The sequence below is a fragment of the Myripristis murdjan genome, chromosome 6 (genome assembly GCF_902150065.1).
Source record: "Myripristis murdjan chromosome 6, fMyrMur1.1, whole genome shotgun sequence".
In the NCBI taxonomy this organism is placed as follows: Eukaryota; Metazoa; Chordata; class Actinopteri; order Holocentriformes; family Holocentridae; genus Myripristis; species Myripristis murdjan.
This window is the reverse complement of record NC_043985.1, coordinates 25060649-25083748: the sequence shown is the minus strand read 5'-3', so window position 1 is coordinate 25083748 and position 23100 is coordinate 25060649. Positions and strand designations below refer to the sequence as shown.

General features: G+C 40.2%; 1 protein-coding gene across 1 annotated transcript; it reads right to left on the bottom strand.

Moving 5' to 3' along the window:
• Window positions 1-263: 263 nt before the first annotated feature.
• On the bottom strand, window positions 264-19972 carry ehf (ets homologous factor). Its single transcript, XM_030053881.1, has 10 exons — window positions 19967-19972; window positions 8461-8522; window positions 5640-5751; window positions 4960-5217; window positions 3733-3780; window positions 3552-3596; window positions 3370-3432; window positions 3083-3127; window positions 2783-2978; window positions 264-1007 (listed from the first exon to the last, which is right to left on the bottom strand). The coding sequence occupies exons 3-10, from the start codon at window positions 5710-5712 to the stop codon at window positions 908-910; spliced, it is 828 nt and encodes a 275-aa protein (XP_029909741.1). The 5' UTR covers window positions 5713-5751; window positions 8461-8522; window positions 19967-19972; the 3' UTR covers window positions 264-907.
• Window positions 19973-23100: the final 3128 nt, after the last annotated feature.

Here is a 23100-nt window from a genome sequence, read left to right as displayed (position 1 = left end):
GACTGATGAACTGCTAGAATAATGTCTCTTGGCCTCATGACAATTAACCAATACTGCCAAGATTCATTTGAAAGGCCCCACATGTTTCCTGCATTGTCTCGATTTTGACACGGTGACACTGAAATGGCAGACATGAATTTTGACAAATGGCTTTCATAAAAACAAGAAAGAAATGACAGCCTTTATTTGTCATTATCATCTCAGAAAAACAGTTATTTTACAAGTCAATGCAGTTAAATTCTGAATGCAAGGAATGAAATGGACAACATGTTACAATCTAGTTTACATACAGTGCTTTTTTTTTTTTTTTTTTGTAAATTAAAAATATTGTTACCTGTTCTGTTTTTTTTTTTGCTGGTGTTTTGGTGCATTAGGCATATGGCGTGTTTTCTGGTTTGTTTGCAGCAGTTAAACTTCACAGTATCAGTGTCGAAAAACACTCAACATACAGGAATATCAAAACCTTTAGCCACATGTTGTTGAATCCTATATGAACGCATACTTCACTGAGATTTTTATACAGTATCTGGTATGGAAACAGACAGGAAACTGGAAATAGAAGTGCATTTCTTTTCAGTTTTCATCTGCTTTTCTTCTGTGAAACACAATGTAAACAAATGTGTGTGGGGACTACTTCATATCGTCTTGGTAAAATCAGCAGTGATTTTAAGGCACAGTAATGGACATCTCAGTGCAGTGTCGCCACAAACATACAGAAACTGGAAAAAAAAAAAATGTAATAAAGCAAACCAGAAGTTATCAAGAATGTAACAAGTTCAAACACATTTTTATCAAACATTTCTACAAACGTTAAGTTACAAGTCAAAGGGGTCTGTGGAAACTCGAGTAAAATGTCACATTTGCATACAAAGCCAAATAAAACATAAATTAATGAAATTCAAGCAATTCACTTCTCAGACTCCCTCCATCCTCTTGCGTTCCTTCCAAACTTGTAAACCAGTCTGCGTCCATCCACTCGTTCTAGGATTTCCCTTTTGTAGTAATATCTGTAAGAGAAGGCAGAAGACTAGTTGGTACATGCAGAATTTAATCAAAACACATCACTGATTACATGATTAAAGTTGTAATGTATACTGTAATGCACTGTAATGCCTCCTCTTGTGAATGTGGACTTAATCAGATTATTTATTTACCGTATCTATTTATTTATTAAATCAGATTACTGTATGCCCATCACACTCAACCACTCTCCAATCTAATGTATAATTTAGACCAGGTAGACACCTGTTATTTCTGGTTGATCTATTATAACTTTCAGCAGTTCAGTTACTCTCCATCCAATGAATGAAAGATAAGTTTAGAGGAACTTTATTAATAAATGAGTGATGAATTGGCAAGCCATTCACAGGACTTTGAGCAGGATCACCAATTTTGTTGTGTAACTTAAAAAAAAAAAATCCTTCATTTCATTGTGTTCAAAGAGGAAGTTGCTAGTGACCTTGTTTTGATTTTAAGCCAAGTAAAGGAGAAAAAAAGTTCAATACTCAAAGCACAACTTTAGATTTTTTTCTCCTTTATCTATGATTCCTACATTTTGCATTTGACTAGTATTGCAAAATTGAGCAAATTTGGTTAATTAAGTAGTTATTCGATTCAACCAACCAATCAATCCAAAAAAAAAAAAAAAAAAAGATATCCAGACACTTCCAGAAATTCATTTTTTTTCACAATCTTAGACCACAAAATCTTATAACAATGGGCCAAAGCTAGAAAGGAGAAAAGCAGTCTCTCTTGGTGATGTCATCAAAGTGCAAATCCTTGAGCTGCACCATGGGGAATAGAAAATCAGCTTTGTGGACACAGTGACAGTACCTGAGGGCACATTTTCTGGTTCTTAACTGTTTGCACTACAATGAAATTAAGCTCATTAAATGAGCTCATTTGAATGTAAAGCTGTGACTGTGGCAGAAGCCTAGATGATTTTCTGAGAAGGGTATTTCAGCTCATTTGGGGGGAAAAGCTCAAAAAAATCCAGCAGTCCAAAAAATTAGTGCATTTAGGTCATTGTCAATAGAAAATGGTTTGTTTGTGTTAGAGAGTTGGATTAGTTGGTTGCAGATCTGTAACTCTGTTGTTTCAAAGTTGGTTCAAGTAAATTTCTTAGTCGTTACAGGAATCTTTTCTATAGCGAGAGCATTATAAGCTGATTAAGAAAATTGGATTAGAAACAAGTGAATTTCAGTTTCCTCCTGATCACAGATTTTACACGCAATTGCCAAAATAAAGCAAGCCCCCTATGTAAAGAAGGATATAATTATATTGAAAGTGCATGGAGTTCATTTTATCAGGTGAGATTTCAGTTGATTTTTATCTCTCTGAGGCAGAAGTAAATGCAAATAAACACAAAACCAGCTCTGCAACCACCTGCATTCTGACACTTAATGGACTCAAGCGCTTCGTCGGGGCATGAATGTCCATCAAATAGTCTGATGAGCATTTAAAATCGATGTGAACTGAATGTCATGGCTGTCTTAGCAATCTGATCTCCAAATGAAAGCTTAAGGGAGATTGTGAACTAGCGTCTGTAAAAGCATTTCCAGCACTTAAAAGGAAACACCATCTGCAATTTCCTGAGGAAATAAAGTGTTTCATCTCTCCAGTGGAGCCAAAGGCCTAATGTCCTATTAAGAGAGAGGGAGAGTTGATGTTGGTGTTCTTCTTCTTGTGTATGTGTGTGTGTGCTTCCTCTATTATAGTGTGCAGACATGAGGTTTGTATTAGTGTAAGCACATTTACAATATCTGTCCTACTATACTCATACCTCATTGCCCGACTTAGTTTCTCATACGTCATGCTGCTGTTATTCTTCTTCTTGCCCCATAACTGTGCCACTGCCTCTGACTTGAGGAAGCGGAAAACACCCTCTGTCCGATCCTCCCACTTGATCAGTCCCGGGTTGCGCTCCGGGTTCAGCAGAATGTCCCTGATGAACTCCCACAAGTGTGTCCCCCTTGGGTCTATGGGAAAAGAGTTGTAGATTTGCATATTTGGATAAAATTTGCATACCATGCATCACTGATAGGTCATATATTTACAAAAGGACAACATATACTTTACTCACTGTGTTTTTTGACCTGATGAGGACGACTGTAGGATCTTTTTATGTCTGAGTGGTAGACACAACAGGAACAGAGTTACTACTGAATCATCCGGTCTTACATATTTCAATCATTACATTTATTCTGCAGCTGCTTGAGAGTGTTGCCCAGCTTGAACAAATATGAACAAGTGCCAACAAGTCGTTGTGTGAAGCTATAGCCTGCAACACCACTATTTGTTTACCATAAGCAGCAAGATGTGGATTAATGGAATAATTGTTCTTTATGCAGAATGTAATGAATGTCTTACCAGGGCTAGAGGGAGTGGGAGAAGCAACAGGTGCAAGGGGTTGAAATGAGGGATCATAGATTTCTAAATTAAAAGAGAAAAAAATAGAAGTTAACATTTCATCTCTCTGTGATAAGAGTCATTTCATATCAAAAGGGCACTATACATGGCTAAAGGCTATATATGACTAAAGACTGCCTTACCTCCAGGTGGATAACTGGCATCTGGAAATGGACAAGAGAAGTCTACTGCAAAAGAAAAGAAGTAAACAGATAACATAATGTGTTAATAAGAATGTGATAATAAATTTGATTGATGCACATGCCTGTCTTAGCTGACCATTTTTTTGACTGATAACTTGAGTTTAGTTTTAAAGACTCTTACATTCTGATGGTTTGATTTCCAGTTGTCCTATTTCCACATGGTACTGTCCTGTGTAGTGATGGAAGGGAAAAGGTCATGTGTGTGCACTTGTAGCCATTACCACAAATCAAGGTATTAAAAAAAAATGCCAGTATAATTTAAATACCATTAAATCACTGATGCATTAATTTTGAGGCATTAATGTAATTACCACCAAACAAATGAGACCGTCGCTGACAATACTGCTGGCCTCTGTTAGTGCCTTGGAGCGCACAGAGCTAAACCTTTAAGAACATGATGGTGAAAGGAAGCCCATGAAAAAATTAAAACTGTGATCCGTCATACTGGGGGAGAGGTTTTTCAGCAAAGAAGGAGCAGCGGCCCATTTTCAACAGCAATCAACAGGGTTTATGAGAAATGTGGTCTTAATTTTGACAGCTATCACAATCAAGGCCACTGGTGTGACGCTGCACTATAATATCAGTTGTTTGCGATAAATATATCAAAGTGAAATCTTTTCTTTGATAATGATATATTGATGTTTCAAACGCTATAGTCTGCTTAGCATTTCTGAGTACTGCAGTCTCTTATAATCAACAATAACAACAACTGTAGTATTGTACTCTAGTGTGGTTTGACCTGAATTTTGGCACAGCTGGTATGTTGCACCTCGGAGGTTAAACTTGCTGTTCCTGTTTTGTTTTGTTTTGCTTTGTTTGTGTTTCCCATAACTGCCACCTTGAACCACATTTTTTTTGATGCAAATCACGTTTGATTTATTGCATGATCTTTTTTTCTTCGTCTTCTAAGAAAGTTTGTCTGCTGCACATGTTGACCATGAACAACAGTTTCAGTTTTTGCCCCAAAGGTGAGGCCTTAGGGCCGATGAACTCCAGCTCCTTTAAAGCTTCACATTCCCTAACTGGAAGTCCAATTACACAGATGCCTGAACCATTTGTCAGCTTGTTTCCTAGCTCCACACCCCCCTCTGTGCTTCCCTTGGAAAGCTCTGTGCTTTCCTGGGGAAGCACAGACCAAGAGCAAACGATGAATCCATCATCCCCCTTGCTTTGAGCAGTCCTCCTCTTCTTTGCACCACCATGCAGTGAGACCCCTGACCAGCACTGTGATCACCTCACAGCAGCATTTCAAACCCCAAAACCAAACCCAACCTGAATCATCCAGCTCCTTTCTCACAAGGACAAATCATTTTCCTTATTTTTCCATCAGGCCCCTTTGAAAACGCACCACTCCACTTGAGCTCTGTGAGGCTGTGGAAGAGAAGGGGTCCCACACTGCCAGCGGCACGGATGAAATCCTGGTAGCTCAGGCTGCAGAGCTGGCGGCCATCCATATCAAAGTTCTGGAAGGGAATGTTGGAGGCATCAATCTGATGCATGTCCATGACCTGCTGCAGCCATTCCCACACCTGGTACTTGCTCCAGTACTGCGGCTGGGAGTCATGGGACCACAAACGACTGGGGTAACCAGACATCACCATTGAAACTGGGGGTAGAGATCAACAGTTAGAGGTCAAATTACAAAGTGGGGGTGTATTAATACATGTTTAAAGCTACATTTGTTTGTATTTGTGAATCAGTTCTGTTTTAATCCAATTGTGGTTGTGATGAGGACATATTTCAGTGCCACTTGTCAGCTCTTGAATAGAATTTCACTTTGCACAGTAGTTTCAAAACCAGAAACATAACAGGCTTTTTACATTGCAGTCTCTGAATAGAGAGCAATCATAACCACTCAGCAAAACAAAATTATCATATTTTCTTGAGGCATTCTTAAAACATTACTCATTCAGACAATTTATTAACTGATCTACAGCACTTCAGTGAAGAGTGCACACATTACAGCAGGAGAAACAAAGGCCTCGTTATGGCTTGAGTGTTTGTTTTGGTCTTGGTCATGTTTCTCACCATCAGGGTAGGAGTTAGGGCTCCACGTAGTGGGCAGCTGGCTCTCGAGGATGGTGGATGGAGTGATGCTCATATTGCAGCTGCTGCACTGTGATGTACCATGGCCCAGAGGCTGCGGAGGGAGACCAGAGTCATACAGAGAAATGTTGTGGATTTATGGATGGCTCGATAACAACACTCAATATTCCATTTATGTAGCTTGTTTAAATAAAACACAAAATAACTCTGTTTGAATAAAACACAAAATAACTCTTGACATACTGGGATGTTTTAATTAAGATTTTATTTTCATTAACAGAAAACATTGTTGATAAATTTAAACAGCTATAATAAAGTGAGATTTGTTTGTTTTGTATAAGGTTAAATTTGCTTGATTTGTTTTATTTTATTTAGCATATGTAAGTTATGGTTAATAAGCTTTCTAAAAAGGTGCTTATGGAGAGCACCTGTGCTAAAACAAAGGGATTCTCTGTTAGCATGGTGTAGTTATAAAGCAGCGATGGCTTTTGCCTGCTGTTTATTGCACGTTTGAAGGAAAGCCTACTGGGTCTGTCACTCTTTCTGTAAAAATAGAAGCTTATTTGTTTTTACAGTTCCTGTATTTCCATGTAATCTTTGAGTAATTATGTTTATGCCTTAGATTGCCTGGCGTATCTGTAGTTCAGAGTAGAAATTCTCAGAAAGCCCACAAGGCTGACGTACAACAGAGACAAGGAATTTAATTAAAAAGACACGGCAGGCTTTTTTAAGGCTTTTACTGTGCGTTAATGTTGCCACTATGGTTTCCTTAAGGAAGAGCAGTTTTACACACCTGTACCTGCTGAATTTCACAGGTCGGTTTTTAGCGCCACATGCTTCACATTGTAAATAATATTGATGAGTTCTCTGCACTGTATGTATATGGGGGTAAATAGAGGCATGGCTCAAATTTATCCACAGGTGTATTTGCATTCCATGTAAATAAAACTTCAGCATGACGTGGAAATGTATTTTAGACTGCTGGTCACAATAGCCAAGTCACATCTGACACTGCTTATCACCATCCAGATCAATGGTACTCCAGTGCTCGGTTTACTTGGAACTATATTGTAAGGGTTCAGAGATGAGTCAGCAAATGCCAGACTGTTGCCTTTCCTCCTCATATAAATGTAAGCTATTAATACTGATGTCAAAATAAACCTCAGCTGCATCTGTGGTATTTATACCCATACTTTGGATCATGCTGTCCACAACCCTCTTCCATGAACTAACATTTTCCTAATTTTAAACAACGCTCCCATAGTTTGGCTCTTTCCCCTTGAGAAAAGTCTAATCTTCAACATAAGATGACTCACATGAACAAATAATGGAATGGGTGTGTGTTTATCTGGTTTACCTGGTTTACTTGTAAATTTTAGTCACATGGAGTTATCATATTATCATTGGTCTGTCAAAGTGGCCAAAGGTTAACATGGTGAGCAACACCAGTTTCAGTTTGTTGCTCAATAGCTCTTTACAGAGACCCATATTTTACCTCATCTGAGCCGGATCAGGCAATGTCTTTATAGCAGGTTATAAAAGCCACAAAACCAAATCACCTTACACTAAGTCCAACGCCACATTTTTACTGTAAATATTGTACTTTGAGTGACAGGCTAACACATTATTGACATAGCAGAGAAAAGAATCCTCTTTAGGATTAGGCAAATCAGTTTTCCGAGAACCTAAGTCAAGATCCCCGGCTGAGATTTCCTCAGGAGATACGTGACACACGCAGCTATAACAAGTTAGATCAGCGGCACAGCTGACAGTCTGCCAAGTGTCCTCAAATGCCTTATGCTATGTGTTAACCCTCACTGCTGTCTGTCTCTGTCAGGCAGGTATCTTATCAACAAAACACCAAAAGTTTCTGTCAATACCACAACGATGGACCAGTTTTACCAGCTCAGAACACAGAAGAGAGAATACACACACACACACACACACACACACATGGATCAATATCCTACGAGCTAAGTCATGCTGTAATACACCCTACTCATGTGCTCATGTACCCTTTGCCTTTATGAAGACAGGTGGCAATTTGCCATGCTTTATCTGAAGTAGGTCATCAACATTAGGTATGAGCCCTATTCTAAGATTATTGTTGGTGCCATGAAACACGCAGCCTGTTTACACCAAACAGCCATGGAGGTTTTTTGCTGGTAACATTTTTTAAGAGTGCTGTAAAAGAAAGAAAGAAATAGCAGAAAATAATAAATAATAGATTAACACATTAATTTGGCATAGTATTATGTGCTTCTCAAGGTTATAATTTCTCAGTTAATGTAAGTGGAAAATATGTTTTTTGTATGGGTCAGAAGGTTCTTTTTCTTTGTTTGCAGCATTCAGGTTTCCTGGTTTTCCAGTGTAACACTTTCTATCCGCTATTAGCTATGGCATCGCTCCACATGAGTTCTACTCCTCACAACAACAATGTGACAGTATATGAGGCAGCTGGGTCTCTAAACCCATACACAGACTTTTCCATCTGTTTCCAAAACAATTTTGTGCACTTTCCAAATTTTTTCGTAGCCTGAAAATAACCAATTTATTTTATCTTTTTTTTTTTTTTTTCCTTTTCCAGAGTTTTGCAGAACAGATAATCGACAATGTTGGCCAAATGAATGCATAAAAAGAGCCTAAAAACAGTGTCAGAATGAGCTTAAGGAGGGTTCTCGGATGCATGTTTTACTAGGAAAAACATGAAGCCTACCAAAGTTTTTTTTGCTGCATTCAAGTCATGTTAACAACACAGGAGCAATGCTTGTAGCCTGGCACTGATTCTCACATGGCAGCTTACCAGAGCTGTAGAATGGGGTCTGACCAGGCCTGGGACAGGATGAGAGGTGTCACGTAGTCCCACTCCGGTGAATAGAGATTAATGAAGTTTTGGCAGATTCCAGTGCTCTAGAGGACTTGTGTCTTCTCTTGCTTCCAAAATGTTCAATTAACAGGTGTCAGCACACAGACGCACTAGGTGCTGCCCCACCACAATGGGTATTTTATTCTCCTAACTTCCTTATCCTTCTCCAATTGGCTATCTAGCCAGGCTCATAGCAGGTAGGTATTTGCATTGGGGTGGATTCCAACAGACACACACCCACACACACACACACACGCACACCTGATGAAACTTTTACAGCCTCTTGGTTTTTTTTTTTTTTCTCATTTGCTCTCTCAAAGTCACACACACTCTCTCCCTCTCACACATACACACACACACACACACACACACACACATTCACACACGCACACACAGACACACACATGCAACAAACAAACAGGAAAGCACACACTCTCGATGGCACACACAAAGACATGCATAAAGACACCAAAAGCCCAGAGAGGGAAACTTAAATTGCTTGAAGTCATTGTTCATATGCTACCTTAAAATAGTGTTTAACCTTTGGAGAAATGTTCCCCTGTGTTATTATGTAGCACAACATTTGTTTTCCTTATTTCATCATGATGAATGAGGCACTGACAGTTTAGGTAAGAGGACCTAAGAGAATATATATTTTTTTCTTTTTCTTTGTTCCACATGCTAAAAAAGCATGTGTGCTTGTGCACTTAAAAGGAATACACAAAAATGCCTTCTCAAGGATTAGAAAATTTACAGAGCTCTTGATTTTCAATAGCTATATATTTTTTAAGGCATTTTTGAGTCTTGAATTCTCTCCTTGTATTCCAGTTTTGCTTCTCTTTGAGTGATAATCGCTATTTAGGCCAAGCTTATTTTAGTCTCACCTAGAGCTGTTGATGACCGCCTCACTGCAGTCAATCACCTCAGACTTTGATCCGCTCTCCAAATCGCCTCCACCAACACGCTGTGATCTACAGGTATCTGTGCATAGACAGACAGATGACAATTAGCTTTGGTGTGTGTCCTGTGGATCCCAGTAGGTAATGCAAAACAGAGACCGGAAGGGAGAATCAAAAGTGGCTTTATTATATGTGGATTCTTTGTTGGAGCTCATATGCACCATGCCGAGTGTTTCTCTTCTTTCAGTTATCATGTATTTCCCTTTATGTCATTCACATGATGAGCTGTCTTTGAAGAGGACATCAAATATTAACTGACGTGTGATAGCGAATTAAGTAAGCGCTCATTCACTGTAATCCGCAATCAAGTCTCTATTCAGCTCACCAGCATGGAGTTGCTGTGCTAAAATAATAAGCAATGAATGAACTGTCAGTTAATTACATTGTACACATTACTGAAAAAGTCCTGGTTTTCATTTTAGACCGGGCACATTCAGCAAATATTAAAACTGTGCAGATAAAATAGATCAAACACAATACTCATGCAGATTTAAATTGAATGGGAAACTTAATTTGATTATGTTGCAACAGCAACTTTAGTGAACCTTGTCACTCTTTATATGTGCTGTTGTCCTATATTGACAATGATCAGAGGAAGTTCAAATATTCTATTTTTGCTTGACGCCAATTAGGGTTTGGGTAAAATGTAACATCTTTGATCTGAGATCTATCTGATCTGTAGCATTGCACCAATACAAAAACCTCTGGGGATCATCTGTACGTGTTTGGGGGCGCTAACAGCATCATGTTGGTAACTGAAGTGACTTTGAGCGGTGCTGAATTGTATAATAGGCTCAAGCAGGCAGAAGTCTGTGAGGAAAGTATGTCAGGCTTCTGTCAGAGCTTCTCCAGCACAAAGTTCCATTTGTATAGAGCAGAAACAATAGGCGACACTGAATAAATAAACCCAATTATTTTGTCATCATTCAATATAGATATATCAAGCTAGATTTCAAATATGTGCTCACTTTAATCATCTGAGAATCAGCACTATATGAGACATGCATCACGTTTCCAAACAGCATATCTTATTATCCCTATAGGCTGGTACAAATAGCCTTTCCGCATACCATAGATCCCGACGATCAACATACTGGCTCTGTTCCCCAGAGTCCGCAAAGAGCTCACTCTGCATAGTTATATACTGCCCTCTGCAATTTCTTCCCCTCGCTCTCCCTCTGCGTGTATGTGTGAGAGTTGGACTTAGGCCCACAGCTCAGCCTCAGAGGTAATGAGGGAATTCAGCATTAGCATGATTATCTCTGAGAGTTCCTCTCTTCTCCTCATGTGCACCAGATAGCTCCAGTCCTACTGGTAAAGCCCACCACTCATACTTCTCTCCTACTCCCTGGCACCTTCCTGCCTACATGGGTTACAGACTAGTTGCCTCCAGCCCTCCACACATCCCCTCTGCTGCCTATTTGTAACACAGGTGCTATTTTCCGGCTGTTTTTTAGCAGTTTTCCTTCCTCTTTCTAAAGGGTAAAGCCCCTCCAGGGTGTAATTTGGGGCCTAAGCCGCACGTGGTGCCGTCCCACTGTGAATGCCTGACCAGATTTTACTGCAGCAAGATTAATACGCCCATCAGCACTGAACTGGAGTCACACACTATTCATTACGGCCAATGGCTTGGCCTGCTTTTCCCTATTCGCAACTTCTTTTTTTTTATTATTATTATTCCTTCTCTGTCTCAGTTCTTTTGCCGTATCACAAGGAGAGTCTAGTATTTGGCATCTCATTTCATGGATCTTCGTTCTGCTTTTTCAGGGTGGATGTGGGTCGACATATGCAGAAGTCCATTGGGGGGGAATAGCAGAAGGGAAAGACAGAGTGGGAGAGATCAAAGTCTGTCATATCAACTCCACTCTGTGTGAGTCAGCCTACCAACATAGTGAGAGGCAGTAAAGACATCCTGCCAGACAAGAGAATGTCATCAAAATGCTAGCATTATAGACAGTGTCATCTATTTTTAAATAGAGAGTCAAGTAGAGGTTTGTGTCACCCTCCAATAATAGCACTCTGCTGATCCATATATAAAGAGGCTTATGACTTGCTTACTGGTGCTGTGAAATATTAATGCTTTATTTGAGGATGCGGTCAAAAGTTTCTCTTTGACAGAAAAGGCTGTCAAAGCTGTCAGTCAGAAGAAACAGACAAGACAGGAGGAGGGTACAGTGTGCATGCTCTAATGAACAGGAACTTATTAGCCGGAGTATGTCTATTACTATCCTGCTTGCCGCCCCTCTTTCATTAGCCACTTATCACGCCCGTTAGTGTCATCTTTAATACTTCATATTTTGATTAGCATATGATCCACAGGGGAAAAAAGGAAGAATGATTTTATTAGTGTCAATTACTGCTACAAATGACAATTTCTCTGCCTAAATTGTAATTTTACGTTTCTTCCCTGTCAGAGAACAATGACTGTGTAATTACAGTAATGAGAAGCGCAACAGAATAATGAATTATTCACAATCCTTTCTCTTTCTTGTTCTTTTGAAATTCACCATGTCTGTTTGCTCAGCATCTGGCGGGGCCATGTTCGTCAGACTATGCCGAGAACGCAGGTTGTGTGCGTCTCAAATGATATATACAGGCACTGGAGGCCTGGATTGTTTCATGAATGATGTAAAACTGCCTTTTTATATGTACTGTACCTAGTTGTTTGAGTGGACCTGACAGGTAGAATGTGAGTCTCCCCTCAGCCCATAGGTGACACTGTTGCCTCAAATTCTGCTGAGCACCTTTTGAAACGTGAGGCTTTGTGGCAAGATTCAGCAGCGCAGGTCTGTTATGAAAATGTGAAGGCAATGAAACTTGCTTTCTGACAGCTGCTCAATAACGGTACCAGCAGACACCGCTTGTCATGTGGGGCACAGTGGCCTACACATATAGCCATAAGAGCTGGGAAGATATTGGAGACAAGGAAGAATAGGAGGCAAGGGCGAGAGGGACGAGGGAGAGGGAGGGAGAGAGGACTCCGAGGAGTGAGGGAGCATTTTAGTATGGGGTAGCTATACTGTATTATTGGTCTGGCACAGCTAGTGTCATCCCCTTGTGTTTCAATTAATGTTTCTCTGAGATGGGCCACCACCACCTCAGTTATTCCCAGGTACCAATGACTTCTTGTCTCTCTATGTCCCAACTACAGCATGGTACCATACATCAGCAAACCAGCCCCTCCTCTCAACCAAGACAGAAAAAAATATATATATACTGCAACCTAGATACTGGGCTGTGGCCTGCAATATACTGTAAATGTAGTAGTATATCTAATGTAGCTCTATTATAAGTGTAACCATTTCTATTCCATGTGGGCCAAACAAACTGTGCCTGCTGAAGATTACATATATTACATCTGCACATTGTACCTACATCGCTCAAACCCACAAAAGTTTATTTTAATCTCTAGTGGAGATCCCAGGGTTTCCACACATACCACAAAGGTCCTGTTAAATTACAGAGAAATGTGTATAAAAAGTGATGCACAAGACATCCAGATATTTTCTACTTGATTTGATGCAGCAGCCATAAAACAATGGCATCTTGGCTGTGAATATTTCACTCAACAGAGGTGTGATGTAGATTCAACAGAGCGCTGCAACCAGCAGATACACAAGATGGATGTGACACTGTCCTCCAGTATGGGGAAAACACATTTTCTATTTTTTTTTTTTTTTTTTTTTTAACTTTAAGGCTACCAAAGGGGAAATTTAAGGGAAAATCAGAGTTCAAGGGGTTAAAGTATTATTGTAGGTTCTGTATCAAAACCCTAGTATATATGAGGACAATGCCCTCCCAACACATGACCCCTCAGAGTTATCTTTATGGCAGAGAGTTGAACTGGAAAAAATACAATGAGTTAACCTCATGACCGGAACCGAAGCCGAGAGAGACAAAAACAGGCTCTCTCTCTTTCTCTCTCTCTCTCTTTCTCTCTCCCTCTCTCTCTCTCACACACACACACACACACTCACACACACACACACACACACACACACACACACACACATTCACACTCACAGGCAGAGACCAAATCATTACCATCAAAACTCACACCAGAAGAACAGCAGTGGAACAATTCCAAAATGAAATAAAAAAAAAAAAAAAAAAAAGAAAAGAAAAGAAAATGTCTTTTTAAATAGCTCAACTTGCTTCCCTTTCTCTTAGGAAAAGAACATCTCAGAAATCATTTTGTTATGATAAAAACTTAATGTCTCTGCTCAGAGGCAGGGTTCGGGAGCAAAACGGGAAACAGAGCAAAATGCTATCACACTGTTGTCTGCTTTATCATTATTTTATTTAGGCCTTTTTCTAGGTTAGGATGACTGATCACTTCTTGTGTGGCACTCATCCTGAATTAATATTTCACTTTGCTTCATTATTCAATCGTAAACTGTCATCATTGAAGTAGGTTTCACTGTTTCCAAAATGGAAAGCACTGCTCAGAAGAAACTTAACAACAATTGTCCACAATCTGTCGTTACCAATCAGAGAAGCTTAGCTTAACAATCTAAAATACTGCCTCATCTAGGCTACTCCTTTGTTTGGGAGGTTCATACTCGAGTAAAAATTTCATATTTATTTTGGAAAAAAAAAGAAAAGAAAGTATGCCACTAATGTGAATTATGACATTATTTTTGGGAGTTGTCAAATTGATCACACATATTTTTTTTTTTTTTTTTTTTTGGTTTTTGTCTTTTTGTCTTGCTCACAGTGTTGGCAATAGTCACATTATTGTGCACAAGCCTAAAAATAGCCACGGATGGCCACAGTCAAGTCCAATTAACGTTAGCTAGTTACCGTCAGCTAAAAACAGACATGGGTTTTGCTTAACACGGGTCTTGAAGCCCAGTCAAAGCCATCCGTCATCCCACTTGCCTCCTGACGCAGTGCTTTTCACTCATTTTATACCACGTCACAAAACTAGAAAACATGACATTGCAGTGTGTCCTTGGTTTGCAGAAAGGTGAGTTGTTTTTTTTTTTTTCCTCATGACTTCTTAATGCACAATTGTCTGTCATGAGCCTCAAGACTCATGACATAATATATATGCATTTGAGTAGCAACATGTCAACCCTGAGATGGAACCAGGTTTGTTATGAAGATGTTATTTTTAGTGTGTATGGCTTACACCAAGTGTGCTGAAAATGCTAAATATTGATCTGTAGAAAGCTCAGCAAATCCCTCCAACTGCATTATGATCACATTGTTTACATGTCGATACCTAATAGATTGTGTCATTTTGCCACACTGCATATATTTTAAATAGTAGCTTACACAAGCTAGTGGCCCACTTTTTGGAAATTGCCCTGCTTGTCAATTTTCTTACGTCATAAGATCATAAACACCGAAATCATCCATATTCGTCAGCTTGTTCACTCTACTAATGCATTTAAAACATATATTAAAGCCCCATCGGGGAGTGTATTTACCTCAATATATCGTATGAAATTTTATTTTGATACCTAAGTATAGTGGCTGTAGAAAAAAGGAGATCAGCACAGTGGAAACTATGTGTTCCTTTCTATGTGTGCATTCCCAGGGTCGGGTATGATTGGAAATGTGCAGGATTTGCAGCACAAAGAGGGGAGCTTAATCAACACAGGACGAGATACCCTACCTGTTTGTCGCATGGAGGGATTATATTCTGATCAAAACCACAGACAAGTGCAGATGTTACAGACGCACAGAACCACAGACTTAAACTGTTGCCGTAGTTGAAGTTACTGCAGTGTCTGAATGACCAGGATAACCACATCATTCACCACTTTAAAGCCGTGCTCCGCCTGTTTAGCTGTTTTTCAGCATGTTTTGTTAGCACTGGTCATAGTAAATTTTATGTTCAGCAAACGCACTGCAGTCATAAGTGAAGTATTTGTCACACACAGATTACTTACGAGGCAAGGCAAGTTTATTTATATAGTTTTCATACAGAGGTTATTCGAAGTGCAGGCAAAAAATGAGATAAAAAAATAAAAGATAAAGATATAAAATAAGATAATAAAAGTGCAGACAATTTTATACACATTTAAAACTGAATCAATACAACAAATAAAAGTACCATAAAAACTGATGACCTAAAAAAATTACTACAGTTATATAAACACACATTGTGATGTTCTCATTTATGCACAGATGAGAGGCGGTGTAGATTGATTGATATACTTTTTCCTGGAAGCGCAAATGTTAATTTCCCCCAGCTGTTTCCACCAGCTCTGCACTATTCTGTGGTGTTGTTCATTTGCACCGACCACTTTGGAGTTTCAGTTCTGTCAGGAATCATGGCAATAGCTTCACCATTTATTGAAACTGATAACAACTTCATATGGGTACTGTGTGATTCGACACTATGGGTCTCTATAGGCTGCTCCCTGCTGTCGTAATGACACATACAGAATACAAGCACAGCACACAGCAAATGAATAGTCAGGGAACACCACGAGATAAATCCCCCATGGGATAAGCTACAGAGAATAAACCCCCTGGGGGTGAATGCAGTACAGAGCAGAACTAAAGCAGGGGGAGGCTGAGAGCATATTGCAGGCAGCTGGAGCAGCTACAATGGCACAGCATCAACTCAGCAGCATACAACTGTGTGTGTGTGTGTGTGTGTGTGTGTGTGTGTGTGTGTGTGAGAGAGAGAGAGAGAGAGAGAGAGAGAGAGAGAGAGAGAGAGAGGGAGAGAGAGAGAGAGAGAGAGAGAGAGAGAGAGAGAGAGAGGTTTTTAAAAAGTCTGACAATCCAGTGTCTGAGATGATTGGAGTGTCAGCTATCGGTAAGACCTATAGTGTCCTGCCAGAAGTAGCTTTGCCCATTTCTTACAATGAATCCTGGGGTTTCCCTTTTCGTTCTTTTCAGCTAACTTACCTTCTCATTCATGGTTGATATTTGGAGTCTGGCAAGTAAATTTCTGGTATCGCTGCACAATACTGGAAAAAACAGGCATATATATATATATATATATATATAGGGTTTCTTTTTTTCCCTTTACACCATTCACACAGTGTATGTGAATGGTTATGTGATATTCATTTTCAGCCATGTTGCTATAGATGGTGATTATTTTTTAAAATGCTTGTGTGGGCATAGATCGATTTAGTTGTAAAATTCTGTTTTAAAATGAGAAAAAAAATGTGCGGATGTGGCATTGTTATACTGAAGACTCATGATTGATGAAGATCAGCTTGTTTAAGGGAAGAAAATAAGACTGGACAAGACACTGATTTCTGTGCCACCACATGGTAAACACTTGTCTCAGTCTGGCCAACCCCGTGAAAACTGTCTGTCTGTTCACATTTGCCTTAATTTAGTATGCACTGATCAATGAACATGCAAACAGTTCCCGCCTCTATTCAAATCACCACCCAACTGCACTCCTCCGCTGCTCGCATTCCTGCTTACCTTCGACTCCGCTTATCAAACACACTTGCTTGTTTTCTGTTTTGCTACTTACTGTACACTACACAAAGGCAAGCGGTAATGCACTGTAGGGGTAATTCAGCCTTACATGTTCAAACTGCAGATCAGTTGCACAGAGGAAGAGTGAATTGTACAGGGTCGCTTACAAGGGAAAGAATCAGAATGGTAATATATATTATGCATCACTCTCCATAATGTTAGCAATGCAACAACAATAGGTAACATTAGTTTTCAACAATCAGTTAATAATGTGTTGCTGATGTTAGAAAAATGTTGGTTACGATCACCAGCTCTGACACGTTACCTACCTTGTAATGAATACCCAGCTGCACCGTTAGAGAGATATGCTTCGAACAGCACAGAGTGTCTTTTGAGAGACACTTGGTCAACTAGCTACTCATTCACGAAATATGCAAATAAGCAGTGAGATACTGAGGCTACGATTGGTTCCCGCTCTGTGACATAACAGAGGAGCAAACGTACATGGCCTGCGTCAATATTGATTTCTACGAGTGCGACCGACAAGAAGCGTTTTGACTGCCGTGTGGCAGAACAATGCTCCATGATGAGCAGAGCACATAGAATACATGGCTATGATGGTGCATTTTTTCTAGCAAAACACATTAAAAGCAGATATGTCAGTAAAGTATAAGATTAAAAATGCACCTTGAACACATGAAAAACATGACTTTAAGCAGAGTGGGTTTTTAAAGAAAATAAAACTGAAAAACAGTTAAAATAACCTCAAACTTATGCTTTTTCTTCTGCTTAACATTATTGTTGCTGTTATTGTTATTATTATGTGACACATTTTTTCTTCAGTGCAAGGCATTTTTACAGTAGATAGCAGCATGAATAAATTTATTCCAGGAGCCTCTGATAAGGGCTCTATAATTGCAGCTTTACAATCCTACCAGCCAAAGAACTGTTATAAGAGCAAAGCTGTGCTATTTCCATTAAGAGTGGCACCAGAAACAATAGAACCAATTGTGTCTGTGTACCACCGTCAATCTGTGATATAATAGGTATACAAGTCCATTAGGAATCAATTAGCAGAGATGAGGCTGTGGCATGGAAATGTGGCCTCTGACAGCACAGACGATGATTTTCTAGGAAAAAAAAAAAAAAAAGAAAAAGAGTCCACAGTTTGTCTCCCATTCACAGTTAATGGCGCAGCCCCAGGCTGTGCTGCTTAATGACATTTTAGATCAGAGTCTTGGCTTTCTGGTTTCAAAAGTCAGTGGACAGATGATCATTTTTATACAGGATCAGACTGGGCTGATGCAGCTATAATGGCAGACACTGTAAAGGCTGGTCACAACTCTGTGGCTAGCAAGTGGACCTTTCCCCCAACCATCGCCACATTACCATGCATTTCTTCACTTTTGCTGACCTATAACACTTTGGGGCACTCAGTAATGGATGATGGAGTGAGAGAGTGATAGAAAGAGATAAGGTGGGATATAACGAGAGCTGTCCCAAGACATGTGAATAACACATTTGGTTTTTAAAATCGACTGATGTACAGCCCCTCAAGCCTGCCTTCCGCATCCTCTTTTATCTCTCTCTCTCTCTCTCTCTCTCTCTCTCTCTCTCCTTCCATAATGAAGTTAATAGACTCACAGCAGGGAAAGTCAAACTGCAATTTGAAAGCTTTTCTGACCAACTTTGACAGTCTAAAAGTGGCACACCATGCCACCTGCAGAGTGAACAAAAGCGGGGAAAGCAGGAGGATGTGAGAAACTCTACAGAAAGAAAGGAGCGAGCGAGGGGAGGAGAGTAACAATTAGCATTCCTGAGGCTGCATGTGTAACTAATTATGTGTGAGCATTGTGACAGGGAGGCTGTTGAGTGCAGTAATGGGATCCCTGCTGCTTAATGAACATGTCACAGGCTTTTGTCTGAGCTGAAGAAAGAGACACTGCTTGATGACCACTGGGCATCCTGCGGACATTTACGGCTTGTACGTGTGTGTTTTTCAAACTCCTGATGGAAACAGCAGTCATTTTCCAGTACTAGCATCAACATATTGATGAAAAAAGTGTATAAACTATATAAGGAGGCAGGTATACAGGAAGCCATGCAGTGTAGTGCTGTTGGAGGTGTACTGACGTCAGTACTGAGTTCAAAGATTTGTTGGAGATTTTCAGATGGATCTATGGATAAAGCAAAGGAATCAGTGCTATGTATTTTTGTATCTCTGTTTTGTGTTAATTAGTAATTAGCTGTAGGTTTTGTGTTTACAATAGGCAAATATTAACATCATTTCCTTTGAAGGGAAGATTTTTTATCTTCCCTTCATGACCTTAAGTGTTGAAATGGTGACTAAATTCATCTTAATTAGCCATCGCCTCCATTGCCTGCTTATGCAGATGCCTATGACCACAATAATATAACACAAATAATCAGGAATTATTTTATAGAACTTTCCAAAGACACTTGAAAAACACTTGGAAAGGAATCAAATAATATCTCAGCTCTGTCATCACGAGCTTTTTCTTGGGTCTTACACACTTTTAATTAAAGCGATACTTTCTGAGTCCCATGGGGAAAAGTATTTTGAGCTTGAGCGGTCCTCTGGTTGGTGTCCTTACTCACTATGCCGCCCTGCTACCCAAAGTGTTACACCATATTACAACATAGTGAATGATGCTGTGCTGTGCTTGCCTTCGCTGCCAACATCTATATAGGTCGGTGTGGTGCAGTTGCAGGCCAACCCTGAAGTTTAAAATGGCCCGTGAGATAGGCCTTTCTTCAAACTGCTAATCTGTGTTTCTAAAGTTTGATAAGTCCTCTTTCAAGGTAAAAGATATACATTATAGAGAGGCTCCTCAAGTACAATTAACTAACCATAATCACTTTCTCAGGAAGATGGCAAGAAGAGAGAGATTAATGGTCTGGGGGAGTTGTGAGGGAGGGGACGTATCCTTCACCATCTTGCCCCTCTCTCTCTCACTTCCTTTCACCCCCATCCTTTTGAACAGCTGAAAAGTCTGAGATACATTATTGGAGCTAATCAGAGTCGAATGAGGAAAGCACTGAGGTGAGACAGCAGAAATTACCTCTCTCCTCAGCCTGCCTGTTCTCTGTGCCCTCTTTCAACCAAACCTCTATCCACGCACTCTCTAGGTGATAGAGGGAAAGGTTGGAGGGAGACGGGGGTGCTTGCATCAGGGGGGAAACACATAAAGTTGGGACGTTCGCACATCTAAGTGAAGAGGGTGAGGGGATGATTCTCCAATGCAATGAGGTGCCAACAAAAAGAAATAAAGGAAAGTTACAGTAGAGTGAGGTCAAGACCTAATACAATTTAATTGTTCTCCTTTGTCAGTGTGTTTCTCAGATAGCAGTTGTTCCTGTAGCAAAGCACTTTTTTCCCCCTCCAACATATCAAAGTAATGAGTTTGCATCAAATATTCTTTTTCTCATTACTGAATCTACTTTGGTAAATAACCATCTAATGTAATGTCCCTCACGTTATGATCAAGTAGATGTAGTATACTTTCGAGTGCCCTAAATTAGACTCATGTTTGGCTGTGTGTGGGTGAATAGTGTCTGTGGGTGCAGATGCAAGGTGATTCATGGTGCTGAAAATGGATCAGAGCCTCCTTTGGGCTGGAGGTGGATGTCCAGAGCTACTAAGGATGACAGGTAGGAAATAATTGAGCCTGTACCCCGGCAGATTCCCAACACCGAGGCTTGGTGCCAAGTAGAACCAGCCACCTCCTACATAGTTACAGTAAAAACACTGCAACACTTCCTCTTAATCTTATCAGTTGTATCTACAGTTACAGAAAGCCTTTTTCTCCCCTCATTTCTCCTCTGAGGTGCATTTCCTCATCCTTTTACATTGTGTCTTCCCTTCCTCCCTTAGCAGTTCTCTGATGCTTAGGGAATAACAAGCACACTGAGACCATAGCAGTGGATAATGGGCTGAATTGAGGCCTGAAAGCTGATCACAGAAGGGTTAGATGAAGGGAGGCTGCTGGAGTTTGCTAATTTGTAGGTTTTATGCTGACAGAGGCAGTATGAAAGGCTGTCTCAACCCAGGAATAAAGGACTGACTTCAAACAACAGCTTGTCATGTTTGGGAATCCTTTAGTTTACTGATAAGATGTTTTCAAATATTGGCCATTATATAATGGCTTGGAAAGAGTTATAGATATGGAAGTAGCTGGTGCACATTTGTAATAAGGGGCTCTTTAAAGCAGCAAACTGAAAAAGAGTGGCTACAGTACACATATACACACCTTCATGTTTACCCAAATATTGAGCCATTTGCCACATGATACATGTGTACAAGTATACTATCACCTCTTCAGCATCTGTCACCTCAGAGGATGATCACCAGGTTTTACCAAGTGATGACAGCGCCTCCACCCTTTCTCATTGTCCCTGTTGGCAGACCACTTCTCCCCTTGTCCCCTTGCATTATCGTCTAACACATGGCACTCTTAGCCTACAGATGGACATGAGGGCTGAAAAGGTTCATTAGGATTTATTTTTGTTCATTTTGTGGTCTGCCTATGGAGTCTTATAGTGCCACCAAAGCAGGATTGACCCTGCGGTCTAAATATCCTAAGAGCCCATAAACAGAGACAAAGCCTGCAGATGACAACCTGCCACTGCCCAGGCCCCATCATCTGCAGCTCACCAAGCCCTTTAAATAGGTGTCTTGGGTGTCATTGTCTCTGAGGGTTGCCTTGTGGGGAGGTGTATAATAAAACCAAGACTATAAACCTGAGTGTAAGTGGCACAGCCTTGCCTGTGGCTCCTGCTGCAACTTTTGAGTGGGAGAATGTGGGCTGCGTTAGTAGTGCGAGAAGGAGAGAAAGGATGAGGCTACAGAGAGGGCACGCAGAGAGATAGAGAGAGGGAGAGAGAGAGACCATGAAAGAGATTTCCCTGACATTAAGAGAAATGGCACCAATAAATCAGCCTGTGAATGTGTCTGTCTGTGTGTCTGCCCTGCCATGGACTGGCGACCTGTCCGGGGTGTTTCCCTGCCTTCCACCCAGCGAGAGCTGGGATAGGCTCCAGCACCCCGTGACCTTAATTAGACTAAGCGGCTTGGAAAATGAATGAATGAGCAAATGAATGTATATCGAAGGGATGCGTTCTTCATAATTTCTTGATGCACATAAGCATTTTGTCATCAGACTGATCAATGTACCTACTGTTATACCGTGGATTACACAGTATCTTACAATGTGTGAAATCAAAACATTTTTTATTTTACTGACAGTAATTTAAAGCCTATCAATGAAAACAATAAGTAATCTGATCACTGTATTTTATTTTTTATTTTAATTTGAAGCAATAGTAATTTTTTTTTTTTTTTCTCAACCACTCTAACTTATTTTTCCTCTCTACGGTTTATTCAGTTTAAGGTTTTGTTCCACCAGTCAGAGAACATGGCAGTTTCAACAGACTGGCCGATAATGGTGTTTGCTCTGTTCACACTAGTAAGAGGAGATGGCCTGTCTTATATCTTGGCTTTAAAACTACTCGCTTTTCGATGGCTAAGTGCAGAAGCAGTAAAACCCGGGGAAAAGGATGGCCAAGAACCATCTGCCAAAGAAGTAACATCGTGAACAGCTGCTGCGCTTTTATGCATATGTTGACATTATTATGTTTTTTAATCTCTTGTTGAGGCCATGACCCTCGGATCCAGATGGAGGAATTCAAGTAGTTGGGGAAATAATAAATAAGGGGAGAAAGGCTATTCACATCCCTCCTGCTGATTTATGTATGCAAACACTGTAAAAAGGGCCAGTGTAGGGATTTAACAAGCTATATGCGCAGTGTATCTAGGCAGGATGGATGAGTGATGCTGTTATTTTTTCTTTCAACTCGCCCTCCTACATGATGTGTAATGGGCGACGGTGAGGGGACAGGGTGAGAAAATGATGTACTGCATTACACGAGTTATGGCTGAACTTGTTTTCTTTCAGCTGTCCTCTTGTTTATTGTAGTGTATATTTAACCATCACAGGGATGGCTATATTTGTGGCTTTTCCACCATATCTGTGTAATGACCAGCTTCCCGTGAAGCCATGGTGCCCAACCAGTTGATTGCAATCGACAAGTAGATCATGGACTGATTATCGGTCGACTACGAAAAGTGTAGTCAGTATCAAATAGAACTGTACAACAGAAAGGTGTATTAGTTTTTTTGTTTGTTTGTTTGTTTTTT